The sequence below is a fragment of the Sebastes fasciatus genome, chromosome 3 (genome assembly GCF_043250625.1).
Source record: "Sebastes fasciatus isolate fSebFas1 chromosome 3, fSebFas1.pri, whole genome shotgun sequence".
In the NCBI taxonomy this organism is placed as follows: Eukaryota; Metazoa; Chordata; class Actinopteri; order Perciformes; family Sebastidae; genus Sebastes; species Sebastes fasciatus.
Genome location: NC_133797.1, coordinates 3489482 through 3505660, shown reverse-complemented (window position 1 = coordinate 3505660; position 16179 = coordinate 3489482). Strand labels below are relative to the sequence as shown.

General features: G+C 42.0%; 1 protein-coding gene across 5 annotated transcripts in view; it reads right to left on the bottom strand.

The window, feature by feature from the left end:
• Positions 1–56: 56 nt before the first annotated feature.
• kcnq5b (potassium voltage-gated channel, KQT-like subfamily, member 5b) overlaps positions 57–16179 on the bottom strand; it is a 160504-nt gene continuing 144381 nt past the window's right edge. For 3 of the 5 annotated variants that reach the window (XM_074631040.1, XM_074631037.1, XM_074631039.1), the window contains 4 exons: positions 12808–12916; positions 10900–11031; positions 5728–5854; positions 57–4968 (listed from right to left, as the gene is read on the bottom strand). In XM_074631040.1, the coding sequence (XP_074487141.1) occupies positions 3721–4968; positions 5728–5854; positions 10900–11031; positions 12808–12916 (1616 nt within the window). In that variant the 3' untranslated portion in view covers positions 57–3720. Of the gene's footprint in view, positions 4969–5727; positions 5855–9071; positions 9180–10899; positions 11032–12807; positions 12917–16179 lie in introns of all 5 variants that reach the window. The other 2 variants (XM_074631035.1, XM_074631036.1) reach the window with 1 other exon arrangement.

The following is a 16179-nucleotide window of genomic DNA, read 5'->3' as shown; positions in this document are numbered from 1 at the left end:
GTGAAGAACTTCACTGTTTCAGCGAATGATGACGAGAAAGTAAAAAAACAAACTCCTCATAGAATTTCCTTTATTGATGGATGAGAATAAAAGTTCACTTGCATTTTCATTACAATACAGGCTTCATAAATCTAACTGAGATTATTACGTGTGTAAATATGTGCACATAATTTAAATAAATTAAAAGACACGAGACAGAATGTTAACGTGTTTTATGCCCAAAGCGAAATGATCTCAGAATTTAAAAACAAAATAAAAAAAAAGTCTACAAGGAGAGACAATGACTGTTCGGAGGAACCTAATGCACTTTTCAGGTAATCCTAGATATGGAGATGAACATGTACCACCAAAGCAAGGCACCAATATACTGTACTGCACATTTTGAGGTCTTTTTTACTTCTGATGCAAATAGTGATTTGTCTTAATGACATGGCATTCGTTCTCAGTTATAGATAGGTTTGGATATGACAACCTCTTCATGCAAAATATATTTGAATATCTGAAAGAAAGTTAAAATCAACTTCTTGGAAAGCAAACTGACCCCAGGCCTCCTTCACATATATTCTGGTCTTTGTTGAGGTGCTGCTTGCTAGGGGGGGGGGGGGCTTTGGATGTTTCATGGGTAGTATTAACCTGCAGCTTGTGGTGCTATAATTATTCCCTGATTCTGTACCATGCAACAGGAATACATTCTGCAGCATGAAGCAAAAATAATCCCACATTACACTGTATGAATAAAGAGCAAAAAATTGACCAGGATTTAATTAAGATATCTCCCTGTCTGTCGTGTAAAAACAGGGTGGCAAAAAAAGCCAAATGCAATACAAAGTTCTGAACATTTCTTTCAGTGTATCTGTTTCCGAACTGAAACAAAGTGCTTTGCAAAACACGTATTCTGACAAAACATCAAACTGTTTTTTTAAAACCAAGACATGACATTCAAAATGTGTTTCAATCCATGGCTGTCATCAGCCGGAAAACCGACCGGCCGGTGCATAATTGATCTGAAAATAAGTTCCTCTCCTCTGGACTGAACCTAAGACATGCAGAGTCACAGCTGGCTGTGTGCAGTAGACAGGTGTGTACATGCGTGTATGTGCTTTGAAAGTGGGCCACGTCACACTACGGCTGACTGTTGGCAGAAGTGATAACGCTAAGCGCCCAAATATTTGGCAGTTAACAGCAACACTGACATCTCTCTTCTCTGTCTGGTCTTTTCCTGCTGTACTCCTCAGTAACAAGCTATGGGCTGTTATAGCTAGGGCTGTCAAAGTTAACGCGATAACAACGCAGTACCGTACATTTTTTTTAACGCCACTAATATCTTTAACGCATTAACGCAATCGATCTTTCGGAGGTTGTTGCGGGCTCAGTTTTAAAGCTAGAGTGAAGATACTGGCATCATATGAAACTAGAAAACCTGATGAATCCATCGGTACCAATGTATGTCACACTAGGAGGATAAATAACGCTCCAAACTTATGATACATTTTGGTGAGGAAAAACTGTTATGGCCGTTTTCAAAGGGTTACGAAAAACAATGTAAGGTGGTCGCGCACATCCAGAACTGTAGCGTCAGCAATGAAAAACAGAATATGATCCCTCACACTGTAGCTCCTTTAGAGTGCAATTTATTGGCACATCTTCGTAAGTGACGGTTCGAACACTCTAAGGGAGCTACAGTGTGCGGACCTTCTTCTATGTTTTTCATTTTCACTTGTGAATAAAAATGGGTTCTATGGGTACCCACGAGTCTCCCCTTTACAGACATGCCCACTTTATGATAATCACATGCAGTTTGGGGCAAGTCATAGTCAAGTCAGCACACTGACACACTGACAGCTGTTGTTGCCTGTTGGGCTGCAGTTTGTCATGTTATGATTTGAGTATATATTTCTTTATGCTAAATGCAGTACCTGTGAGGGTTTCTGGACAATATCTGTCATTGTTTTGTGTTGTTCATTGATTTCCAATAATAAATATATACATACATTTGCATAAAGCAGCATATGTGTCCTCTCCCATGTTGATAAGAGTATTAAATACTTGATAAATCTCCCTTTAAGGTACATTTTGAACAGATAAAAGTGTGCGATTAATCATGGACAATCACGCGATTAATCAGGATTAAATATTTAAATCGATTGACAGCCCTAGCTTTAGCCTATCCACTATAAATCACTTACATGCTGTTTTTCAGAAATGTGGACGCATATTTTATCTAATGTTGTTGGCACTATGATGCAAATCAGTCAGCAGACCTTTCAAACTTGCTTGTTTCAAGTCATTTTCTGTTACAGCGACGTTATTTTAAACCGCATAACACAGTGATCATGTAACTGACAGAAATGACCTGATATTCACTGTGACAAATGAAATAACTAAGCACGTTTAAGGAGTCTGCTCACTGATTTACTGTACAGACATTATTGCAAACCTGAAACTGTAGAAAGAATACATTTAAAAAATCTAAAACTGTATTGCCTGCATTCTGAAATGGTCAGCTAAAATGTTATGTATACAAGACCCGTGGTTTACGAGCTAAAACTTGAAAGTACACTGTTGTGGTCCTAGAGTGTGGTATTTTTTTAAAAGATTGTCGGCAACCAAAGTCACTGGTTGAGGATAGTTATTCATATGATATAAGGATTCAATTCAATTGATTTTTATATAGCGTCACATCATAACAGAGGTTATCTCGAGACGCTTTTCATATAGAGCAGGTCTAGACCGTACTCTATAATTTAGAGACCCAACAAGAGATCCACCATGAGCATGCAACAAGAAAAAACTCCCTTTTAACGGGTAGAACCAGGATATAAACTTAAGGAGGTTATCTGGTTTTCTAAAATGGACAGAATGCTATGGAAATAAAATAGAAATAGTGACAAGAACCAGAATGAAAAGTTTGGCAATGGTGAGGCAACATTCACTTCAATATGGAAGCCTGTCATTTGATTGGAGAGACAAGAAATTGGATCTTGAAAATGGACTTGCATTTATATAGCGCCTTTCTAGTCTTCCAACCACTCATGGCGCAGCCTTCGGGGGCAATTTGGGGTTAAGTATGTTGCCCAAGGACACTCTGACATGTGGACTGGAGGAGCCGGGTATCAAACTGCCGACCGTCCGATTGGTGGATGACCCGCTCTACCTCTGAGCCACAGCCGCCACCCTTGTATATACTGTATGGGCACATTTAAGTATTAAGTCCCATTTTTTTTTCTTCCATTACTTGCAAAAGTTGGCTGGTATTCTTAAAGGGATTTTCCATAAGTGTTTGTTGTCCATGCCTTCCTACTTTAAGTGTAAACTGTATCTTGCTAATCTCAGTACCTTTGACTGAAAACATGCAATGCTCATGCTCTGTTTCAAGGTCACATGTCAACCAGCCAACTGTCTTTCAGGACCAAGTTTAGTTGGCTTTGTTTAATAGCAAAGTCTCCGGTTTTGAGGGTCTGTGTTCCCGTTACACAAGTCTTCATCTTTTATCTCAGATTTGTCAATCACACTTTAAAACTAAGAGTAACTCATGCAATGATATGCCATATGTGATCAGCTTGTATGAAAATACTGTGATTCTTATCAAATGGATCAACATGAAAATGAACAAAAAAAGTTCCCACTGTTATATTCCCACCCTCCCACTCCCCTCCAAAAAGGATAAAAACGGTCTCTTTGAGGTGAGATTTGCGTGCCTTCTTGAGCATGTAGGCGAGTTTATTTTAGCCGCACGTGCGGCATGTTCAGCAATTCGGAGTTGGCAGCGGCAGAGGGCGAGGATGTGTGGCCGCTGGCCAGGCTACGGTTAGAGCCTTGGGATCCTGCCCCGGCTCTGCTCTCTGTCCTCAGGAGCTCCGATGAGTAGGTGTGGGCTTCGCCGGTCCCCAGTGACAGGAAGTCAAATCCCTGCGCCTCTAGGTCCCTGTCGCTGATAAAGAGGTCCTCCTCACCCCATCCGCCTCCACCACTCCTGCTTATACCACCGCCACCTCCCCCGGGGTCTTGGCTACCGCCGTGGAAGCCGATGGGGGAGTCGCTGCTTGTACTGGGGCTTGGGGATGAGAGGCTGTGGCTGTGGTGGGCGTCCTGGACGGTCCCTGGGGCTGCCTGCATCAGGTCCTGCACTGACATGGACTTGCCCAGGCTTCGGTCCATCTGGCTGGGGCCAGAGCAGCAGCCCAGGGCTGGCGGTACTAGGGGCTGCAGCTCCAGGCTCATATGTCTCCTCCAGGAGCCCTCCTCCTTAGTATTTAGTCCGCCATTGCTGTTGGTGCTGCCCTGTAGCTTCTGCCCCAGTCTGCCATGCCCCAACCCAACACTGCTGTCCTCCATCTGCATCCTTAAACCTCCACAAAAGTCCTCCATGTCAGGGGACACATCTGTGGAAGTCGCTCGCGGCAAGTTGCTCAGACCCGCACTCCGGCTGGGAGGGGGCGGTGGAAGCCTCGCCAGAAGAGGAAACCCTCCATCTCCGACTCCTCCGCCCCCACCGCTGCTGATACTATTTGGGGTGAGGATGGGCGGAGAGCTCCCCACAGCCTCGTCAGTGCCACTTTCAGGCGTGGTGGCCTGAGCCTGGGTACGATGATGGTGGAGATGATGAGGATGACGATGGTGGTGATGATGATGGTGATGAGGCAGCGGCGACGGGCTGAAAGAGGAGGACGCGAGGCCGGCGGAAGAGGAGGCATTGAGATTGAGGTTGAGCTCGTTGGGCGGCGCCAGGATGAGATGGAGTCCTCTCTGGGAGAGGTGGGGGTTGCTGCCAGGGGGGAGTGCTCCGCTACCGCTAACCTGGGTGGAGCTGGACAGGTCCTTGCTGAAGACGGAGGATTGGTAGTCGGAGGTTTGTTCCAACTCGAACAGGGGCAGAGAGGAGAGCGTGAGGGCTGAAGACGAGCCTTTGCGCAAAGCCTGACGATAGATGTCGAGCAGGGAGTCGAGCTTTGACTCAATCGACTGGACCTATGAGGAGAGAAAGGGAGGACGGGAGAGAGGAAGGCAGAAATAAGAGAGCAGGAAGTCTTGTGAAAAGAAAAATGTTATAACTACATCATATTTTTCCAATTATTCTGGTGGCATAAGGGAGACACAATATCAAACAAAAAACAAAGTGTAACTTTTAGGTTTCAGGCGGAGTTACATACTAATATTTCTTGACAAACAGCAGTTGTATTGTTGCAACTATGATGTTACTATGTTTGTTGGTGTAACACTGAACTATTTCACAGTAGTGTGAATGGTAAATTTCCTTAATTCACTATTTCCTCTGTTTCTAACTGTACAGAACACAGTGGGAGTTGAAGATAAGCTTTTTATAGAATTTTAAAGATTTTTTTCCATCTAAAACTCTAGAGACAGAGCGCAATTAAGTCCCGCCCACAACGGAGGAGCAAACAATTCATCGCTCTCCATTGACTTTGTATTGCATGAACGTGCCTCCTTGTCTGCTAGCAAACAACAGAAAAAGCTGCTGTGTGGTGGGATACACTACCAACAGGATAAAGGTATTTAAAAGTTACAAATATATATATTAGTGCAGTCTTTAGCATGGTGATATAGTGATACATCCCGTCACTTCCTTAGGCCTGTGGTGTAATTACCTATTATGACAATCACTTACAAGCCACTGCACTAGTAATAAGATGAGATAAAACAATAAGCAGAATGGGTTGCCGGTTATTTAATACACTTAAACAATAAAACAAGAAGCAGAACACAGACCTGCCGCTCCACCTTGCAGACTCGACCCAGCATGCTCATGTCCTCTAAAATATCTCCATCAGACAGCAGCTTCTCTCGGATCTTCTTATCCAGAGGTATCTGGCCTCTTCCGAGGATTTGGTCCACTCTGGAACACACACACACAAAAACATACAAACACACACACACACACACACACACATACACACACACACACACACACACACACACACACAAGCACATGCAAACACAAGAAGACATTAATGATAGAAAGACAAAAAGTGACAAAGTAGAAATCCAGGAGGCAGCCCACAGAAAGGAAGGAAGGTTGAAACCGCAACTGAATTATTGGATTACTGTTTTCTTTCCCAACAAATACAGGCAAATGAGAGGTTAGACTTCCTCACTGGAGGAGAAACATTACCAAACGTGTCAGGATGGCACGTTACGAAACGGTCAGAGGTTTGATATATTTGATTCAGAATAAAATATTGTAGTCCTTTTATAGTTTTACAGCACAAATTCGGCGCCTTTGGCTCATTCAGCACTTAGAGAAACACTATTCCTTCTCAGTCCAGTGAGGTTCAGCAGAATGTGGTTAATAAAGTCTCTTTGTTAATGACCAGGGTTAAATTCAACAGAGGACAGGTACAGAAGCCAAGGCAATGTCATGCAATTAAAACGCCACCAACATTTTGGAGAAATAAACAATTAAAGCTTTGAAAAGATCTTCCAACACCAAACTAGACTCACATCGAAGTGTGTCTTTCTTGAATATGTATTTTTATATTTTTTGGAATATGTGTGGTTTGCCACTTGATGTGGTCATACCACACAAATGCAATGTCACAAAAATGTTTTAAAGGTACTATTAGTGGAGCAGATAGTGGAAAAATCATGCAAATAATGATACAAGCACTAAATTTGGCATGATGATTCCAGAGGGGGTTGACCTGCCGATAGTGGTTTCTCTTATAGAAATTCATCTACTTGGTCGATTTGAGTGATCTTGGTGTCAAATGATATGTTTTCTAGCATGCTGGATCTAATTTTGATAGTTTTAACAATTTTTAACTGCAATATAGCGGCCATTTTGTGTCTGCTTCCTCATGAGAGCATGCGGTCACAGCATCCAAGGACTTCCTATTGTTGCTGATGGCTTTGTCTCCTTGTTTCGCAATGACTGTGCAAGATGTTTCAGCTTCACACACACTTTCTTGGTGGGAAAATGAAACAGCTCGGTCTTGATGCTTGATTCCCTGGCCGCCATATTGCAGTTAAAAATTATTAAAACTATCAAAATTAGATCCAGCATGCTAGAAAACATATCATTTGACACCAAGATCACTTAAATCGACCAAGCAGATGAATTTCTATGAGAGAAATCATTATCGGCAGGTCAATTTGGCGGCCATCTTGGATTTTCAAGTGGCCAATCGTTTATATTTGCTTAGTGATCCCTCTGCAATCATCATGCCAAATTTGGTGCTTGTATCACTATTTGCATGATTTGATATGTTGCAATTTACATGTAAATTATGAATCGCTTAATGTGTGAACGGATTGTAATGTATCTTAAAAACTAATGAGACGTGTCCCAACTTTCTTGGTTGCCTATAACAGCTTGTGGACTGTCTTCTATGTAAAGGACTTAAGAACATTTTGAATTCAAAAGATATGATATTTATGCGCGCTCTCGAGTGCCTTGCCCCTCTTCAGCTTCCGTACAGCGCCAACAGTGTGCAGCTAACGTAGCCAAATACTGTCTTGAGTGCTTAAGCTAAGGTTAGCCAGCCAGCTGTAACTTAGGTACGTGGCACGGATCTGCTGTTCGTTGCTTCGTAACGTTTGCTGATAAAGGTAGTTAGTATCATGGAGCCAATGGTCTGAATAAAATATAAGGATATGACAGAACAATATTCAAAGATATATGACTGTAATGTAAGGTCACATCACTGTTTTGGCCAATGCCCAGGATGCTCGCTCGCACCTACGGAGCACAAGTATGCGCAACAGGATGCTGACTGCAGTTCATTTAAGCCGGCCCTGATGGATAGAATGTTAGTCTGCAATTCTGAACGGAGCCTGTGGCCACGTGTTAACTGGTATCATCACTTTGGATATGTAATGACAACTGAACAAACTCTGTGAGATGTGGTTGAAAACTCTCCCTGTATAAGACTCAGTATGAACTGCAGTTTCAGTGAACAGTCAACAACAGCAGGGGTCAGTATTACTGCAGCAGTGGCAGCTAAGCACACACACAGTTGTACTTTGAGAATTTAGTTTGTATGTATGTGGACGTGTGTGTGTGTGTGTGTGTGTGTGTGTATGTGTGTGTGTGTGTGTGTTACAGAGGCTGTTTCTGTGTCATATGTGTTAGTTAGGTTCACACGATGATCCCAGAATTTCCCAGAATTCACCAGAATGTGTCATCAGATAAAAACAGCAAATGCCCAAACCAGGCGTCAGCAACCTGCGGCTCCGGAGCCACACGGGCTCTTTAGCCCCTCTACAGTGGCTCCATGTGGAATTGTTTTAAAATTTGGTGGAAATGAATAACTGTTTTTTTGTTTACATTTTCAATATTATTTATCATTGTTGTAGGTCTATGGTACGATGGTACAACGGAGTATTAGGGCCACATTGAGGAAAAAAAATAAATCCAAGATTCCAGAATAAAGTCATAATATTACGAGATGAAGTCATAGGTTTATGAGAAAAAAGTTGTAGTATTATGAGAATAAAGTTATAATATAAAGTAGTAATTTTACGTGTTATTTTCTTTTTTCTCTTTTTTTCTCGTAAAGTTATGACTTTATTCTCGTAATATTACGACTTTTTTCATGTAAAGTTATGACATTATTCTGGTAACATTACGACTTTTTTTCTCATAATATAACTTTATTATCGAAATCTCAGATTCTTTTTCCCTCAATGTGACCTTAATACTCTTCGTAGATTTGCACTTTGGCCCTCTCTGCATTAGACTTACAGTATATACTATTATACTTAGACTATAAGCCGTGTTACCTTCATCACAATGCTCAAATGTTTTGCGGCTCTAGACAGATCTCTTGTATTATTTTTGCCTGAAATGGCTCTTTTGATAGTAAAGGTTGCTGACCCCTGGCCCAAACCAAACTCAGTATATTGCAGTTTTGTTGTTAGTGGATGACTTCGTATCCAGGACAGAGGTGTGTGAGAAAAAGAGCAGTGCATGTGTGAAGAAAGGTTTCACTTCCATTTCAATCAATTCAAAGAAGAAAGTTTGTTTAAGTTCAAACCAGCCCCTGAATTGAACAAATGAGAAGCAAACTGAACCCCTATGACATGTGAAGAATGGGGGGGGGAGGCATTCTGACCCCTGGGTGGAGTTCTTTCTGCCCTGGCTGTAATAGACAGGCAGGAAGGGGGAGGAAAAGGTCTTGGCTCGGCTGCTCAGGGGCTGTGGGCCTACTATCATGTCCAGCCTGTGAGGGAAGCAAAGGGAACACACACATGTGCATACACATATATACAAAATCACAAATAGCAAACACAGACATCCGCGTAACAGACACACACACACATATACCTATGCATGTTGAAGGTGCCCGCATACACACATACACACCAAGATACAGATAAATCAGTTACAGTGTGGTCAAACAGCTCTAGTTAGACAGCAAAGACTAGAGCAGTGATTCTCAAAGTGGGATCCGGGGACCCCCAGGGGTCCGTGGCACTATGTCAGGGGGTCAGCGAAATAATTTGCTACAAATTATAAAATTGTGCTGTATCATTAAAAAGTGCATATCTACAGATGGGGACCATTTGCACCAATAAAACAAGCATATTGTGTCCATTAGTGTCTCCCACGTTAGCTTTGGGCCAATAGAAACTTTGATATGATTGTGACTCATCACGTCAATCTGTCATGAATCTGTCACTTCACTCAGGAAGCAATGAACCGTTCCTGCTGCTGCTTAGCTTAGCTTAGCTTATCTTATTAGCCAGCTAGCTAGCTGGCGAGCATGGAGAAATATTTCCACATTGTCAAGTGATGCTAATGCCCGGTTCAGACTACACAATATCAGCCCGATAATAGCCCAACACGGCCGTCGTAGGGGATCGGGAACGATAAATGAGTGTCGTGTGCGAAAATCGATCCTCTTGTCTCGTGTAGTGTGTCATAGTACACGACAACCGACGCCACGTCTGGGACGCCCCACGACACCCCGAGGAAAAGTCTAGCCTGTCAGGATTTTTGTCTTGACACGCCTAGTGTGACATCTCCAACAACGTGTTCCTTTGGGTTGACCGATCAGGTGCTCTCTCCAGCGCGCAGTCGCAGTCAGGTCACTTGGTAATAAACAAACATGGAGAAAAGGAGGAGGGATGCCGAGTTTGCTGCTGTCAGGTGGGACAACCAAACTGACGAACAATTAATTGAGTTGTGGCAACTGAACCCCCCCCCCCCCCCCCACTGCCTATTTGACGTTTCATCGAGGGAGTACCATGACAGAGTCAAAAAAGACAAATGTTGGCGAGAAATATTGGAAGTATGGACAGCCTGTACCGTCCTCTCTGTGCCACCCAGGAGCACATCCACAACCCTTTTTTCTTTCTTTTCTTTTTCTTTTCGCAACACAAGACCGCCAGTATCACACACAACGCTTCTGTCGCCATGATTGACAGTTGCTTCAACCGCCTCCCCGATGACGTCTGAACTCGCGCATGATCGTGGAATACGACGTCCCGTGATTGGTCGTGGTTATACGTGTGGTCTTGCCAGTCACCCGACCAAGACACTGCAAGAGTTTATGGCGCTGTGATCGTTAGATCTGACATGGTGACCATCGTCAAAGACAAAAATACCGTGTAGTCTGATTCCGGCATAAGACCAAACTAGCTAAACTAGTGTTAACATGATTCAGATTGAAATGTGTTTCTGTTTATCACTATCAAACAGGTCTGAAGTATTTAGGTTGAAACGTTTTAAAACACAAATAGATCCAATGGCATCTGAGAGTACAAATGGTAGTAAGCATTATGCTTAATCGATGTTACAGTTATGAGGGGGTCCTTGGAACATGTTGTCCCCTTTAAAGGGTTGCTGACCCCAAAAAGTTTGAGAACCCCTGGACTAGAGGACTGAAGTCTGTCAGCTGCTGTTGTCATGCAGTGTGTGCAGCCTGTCATCATTCCTACCTGGTCTGCAGGCTCTTGATGCGACACAGCATGTCCAAGTGGCCGGCGGAGTACTGTTCGATCACATCCTTGACATCATAAGGACGCAGGGTCTCCTTAAACTTCTTCTTGGCTACATGGAACTTCATTATCCTGCACAAACAGCAGAGAAATTCATACACCAGCCACAAGGGGAAGCTCTTATACAGTCGGTATGCGTGGCCTGCAGTGACTACCTGAAGCTGAGATATATCACAGACTGTAGCTAATGAAAACACATCAAAGCTTCCATTTATTTTCCTTGTGCTGAACAATCACCTCACTGAACATTATAAAAACATACAATGAGGTTGTGGCAGCTTATTTTAGCTGTGTGCATGTAAACTATCACTGTGAAAAAGCAGCTCCCTGAATTTATGCACCTGTGCAGCCTCAAGGCAAATTTCTAGAGAACTTTACTGAATGTGCGAGTTTGAGAGGAATCAGCAAGGACAGACAGCAATACAACTGACCCTGGTTCAAATATGAAGTATTACTCTATAACAGCAAATATTCAGGGTTAATTAAGCAACAATCAAAGTCATATAAACATGAGGTATTATCTAGTTTAACTCTCAAAAAACCTGCAAATGTGCTCCATCAGGACTGTGTGTGTGTGGTTGGACTGAGTGATCAAACTCAGTTTAATTCTCATTTTAAAGGTCTCATATTGTAAAAAGTGAGATTTTTACGTCTTTTATATTATAAAGCAGGTTTAAGTTCTATATAAATACTTTGAAAGTATCAAAACGCTGAATCCACAGATAAACACACACAGCCCGTATTCAGAAACTGTACGTTTGAAACAAGCCGTCAGGATTTCTGTACATTTGTGATGTCACAAATCTATAATATTTAGACAGTTTCACAGTTTTAAACGTAAACATTCTAAATGTGTCCCTGTTTATTTCTGGTTGCAGTGTATGTTAATGACATCAGCTGACAGGAAGTAAACATGGACCTAAGCTGTTGCCTAGCAACGCATTTCCGTTGCAATTCCATTGAAATGCACTAAAGCGGAGTGTTTCAGACAGAGAACATACTAGAACATGTTCTAGTAGAAACCCAAAATACAGGTGTAAACCTGAAAATGAGCATGATATGCCCCCTTTAATTCAAATTATTTTATAAAAACTTTTGATGATTCTTCTGATTTTTATTACAACACTCCGTTTTAGTACATTTCAATGGAATTGCAACAGAATTGCGTTGCTAGGCAACAGCTTGGGTCCATGTTTTCCTGATGTCATTTACATACAATGCAACAGGAAATAAACTGGGACCCATTTAGAATGTTTACATTTAAAACTATGAAATGGTCTAAATATTGCAGATTTGTGACATCACAAATGGAAAGAAATCATCTTGTTTCAAACGCAGTTTCTGAATACGGGCTGTGTTTATTTCTCTGTGGATTAAGCGTTTCGATACTTTCACAGTATTTATATATCAGTTAAACCTGCTTAATAATATAAAAGATATGAAAATGTCACTTTTTATAATATGGGACCTTTAAGTCTTAATTCTTACAGTATTAGTTATTCCTGCATCCAACTGACCATGTTTCTTTTAGGACACACAATGGCTCCGTCACTTTACACAGCTTTGCAATGTTAATGCTCCCACTAACCATATTTCCTGTCTCAACACTGTATCCAATTACATGAACAAAAGATGATCTAAAAATAACCTAAATATATATATATATATATATATATATATATATCAATATATATATATATATATCTTCCGGTCATTTTAATCCCCTGAGCACGTCCAATCCGGAGAGTTGCTAGAAGGAAGGGGGGTTGCAATCAGGGTTTGTTTGCATGCAACCTTGGCAGTAGAAGAAAATACAGTATTAGCTGGATTGAAGAGGCTTTGACTCACCTGACAGTTCTAATGACACACTTGACTGAGGGCAGCAAATCCTCCACCGAGATATCGCAGTGACAGCCTTTGTCATCGTAGCCGTCCTCCCCTGTCATGTTGGAGTCTGCTGCTCGGGAGAGAGGACACACAAAAGGAGGACTATTATGATTCTGTTCATTGATCAGACTACCTTGTGTCACCAATGACATTTTACATGAACGCATACGACAGTTTACTGTGAGGCAGTCTGCACTCAGACAGTGCATTAGTGCATGTGTTGCATTAGTCTTACTACTCAGTGATCAGATCCCCTCCCGTTATTATCGGTCTTCCCTGCATGGTTGTAGAACAGGGACTTTTTATCCTCCCAATCATTGTTTCACTTGCAAATTACAACAGTAGCAAGATTTCAGTATTACAACTAAGTATTGTCAAAAAGAACAATGCAATTCCTTCCTCCACGTCAGTTTAAGACACTAGACAACATTATGTAATGCTCAAAAAAAAGCTGCATTTTGATTATTTTTGGGGGGCGGTGGAACAAGCTGAAAGCTAGGGCTGTCAAAGTTAAAGCCATAATAACACGTTAATGCAAATTCATTTCAACGCCACCAATTTCTTTAAGGCATTAACGCAAGTTGCGGGCTCAGTTTTAAAGCTGAAGTGAAGATACTGAAATCATGAATGAATATGAAACTAGAAAAACCTGAGGAACGCATCGGTACCAACCATCTCATACTAGCTTGTCGCGAAGGAGGTTAAATAACGATCCAAACTTAGGCTACATTTTGGTGAAGAAAAACTGTCATGGTCATTTTGAAAGGGGTCCCTTGACCTCTGACCTCCAGATATGTGAATGTAAATGGGTTCTATGGTTACCCACGAGTCTCCCCTTTACAGAAATGCCAACTTTATGATAATCACATGCAGTTTGGGGCAAGTCATAGTCAAGTCAGCACACTGACACACTGACAGCTGTTGTTGCCTGTTGGGCTGCAGTTTGCCATGTTATGATTTGAGCATATTTTTTATGCTAAATGCAGTACCTGTGAGGGTTTCTGGACAATATCTGTCATTGTTTTGTGTTGTTAATTGATTTCCAATAATAAATATATGCATACATTACATACTACTTACATACTTATCATACCTCCCTTAAAGGTACATTTTGAACACATAACCAATAATCGTGATTAAATATTTTAATCGATTGACAGCCCTACTGACAACAACATTGAAATATTGTCAATTAAAAAAATTGATACAGTATGTCAGACATGCCTGTGGAATGTTAGTCCAATATTCACTCTCCTTATAGGTGTGTGTTTGGTCTCCACCAACTCCTGAGGGAAATATCTGGCTCTTAAGCTGCTAAATGCTCCACTGTGTTCACTAGCTAGTTGCTAACTTCACCCGTCTGCCGTTTGGTGCTGAGCAGGTAGCGCACAGTGGGTTTACTAGAGACTCTTCACTGAAAACAGCTGTCTGCAGCTGGAAACAAGTTTGATGAGAGCAGAGTTTGTGGATAAGAAATCCAAAGCAATGAGCTCAAAGACGCTAAAATGCTCTGTGGGACTGCAGCATTGGATGATAATTCTTGGTGGGATTCTGGGTGTGTGCAGCTTTAAGAAACCTGAAATAAGGATGTCCTAGAGCATTGGTTCTCAAACTATGGTACACGTACCACTGGTGGTTCACATGCTCCTTCTAGTGGTACGCGGAGGAATCTCTGAAATATTTTTTTAAAAATGAAATAAAAATTAATTTAAAAAACATATAATACTATCAAAATACTACTACAAATGAAAATACCGTAACCATGAGATCATTGAAATGGGTTTCAAAATAAGTTTTGGCTTTGCTGTAATTTTATTTTGAAACAAAAAAACGTATGCATGCGCTACTACCCCGCCACGTAGCAGCTACATAGTTGGGTAGTAGTGCGTGCAAACATCCACGATTAGTTACAAGCTAAACTGTGATGACAAGATAGTAAACGGAGGTAGCTAAAATGACGAAGGGTTCAAAAACAATGCAATCGTGGCTCCAAACGGGAACTATTAGGAGGAGAAGTGCGGATCAAGAGGAGAATATTTCCAGCAGCCCTGTAGAAACTGAAGTGGACGACAGTGAACTGAGCACAAGTGCTAGCGGCTACTTCAGCAGCGCCAGTGAAGCCTCCACAGCACCTGCTAGCTGCAAACGGCGCAAAACAGTAAGGAAATATGACACGGACGGAGGAAGAGCCCAGGCCGCAGTGCGTGGTATGTGGTGATGTTCTTAGCAATGAATCCATGAAACCATCGCACCTCAAACGGCATCTTACAACCAAACACGCAGTGCTTATATTCTTATTAGGAATAAATTTGCCCCCTGCGTGAACAGTGCATTGCTGAATAGGGTAGGCCTATGCTACTGTATTTTAATATCGGTCACTATGGTGGTACTTGGAGAGCCAAATATTTTCTGGGGTGGTACGTGGTGTAAAAAGTTTGAGAACCACTGTCCTAGAGCAAAAATCATCTGCATTAACTGGGTTATTCTCAATTTTGTAATTGATTTATTTATCAGGTTACAACAGCGCATGCAAATACGCTGATTAAACATGACTGGAATCAAGTGAACTTCAGACATATTTGGTTCTTAAAGACCGAAAGAGAAAGTGTGTTTTGATCTGCTGTCTGGAACAGCAGACTAGTAGTAAAGAACAGGCCTCTGGTGGGCCTGCAGATATATTGCTAACAATGCAACTTTGTGGCAATGCAGCTCGGTTTATGGGCCTTCTGAGTTATACCACACCCGGAGGAGGGAAGCGGACGGTTACAGTACAAGAGATGGACTGCAGAGTTGAGCTGTTTGCTCGGTTTAACCAAATGCGTAAAAGGCCTCACAATTGTGTCTCTTAATAGGTCACAGCATGTAAGGTCTGCATGTGCTGAAGTGCTTCTATGTGTGTGATACGATGAGTCTAAGCTACTGATTATTATGATCGGGAGGGACTGTGATAGAGTGTCACCTGATGAAAATGTTGGAAAAACAGGGCTGATTAATGATTTGCTCCATTTCACAAAACATATATATTCACATACAATTAAATAATCTCTCATTTCACTTCTAATGAAAGGAAAATGTCCCCATCTCTTCTAACAGCTCAGTAAGCCAACATGCCAGTGACAGTGAATGATCAGACACATCGCGGCTAACCAGCCAACCAGTTTTGGTTTTGGCTAGCTCGGTTATTGATTCCTCTCCACCAGTAGGCCGCAGCCAGCTGGCCGGCTCTGACACCCCATGTGGCTGCTGGAGCTCAACACCTCCGCCTCCCATCAATCCATCAGTCCACCCACCACAAACACCAACTGACCGTTACCCAGGACGAGGGCTTGCCAG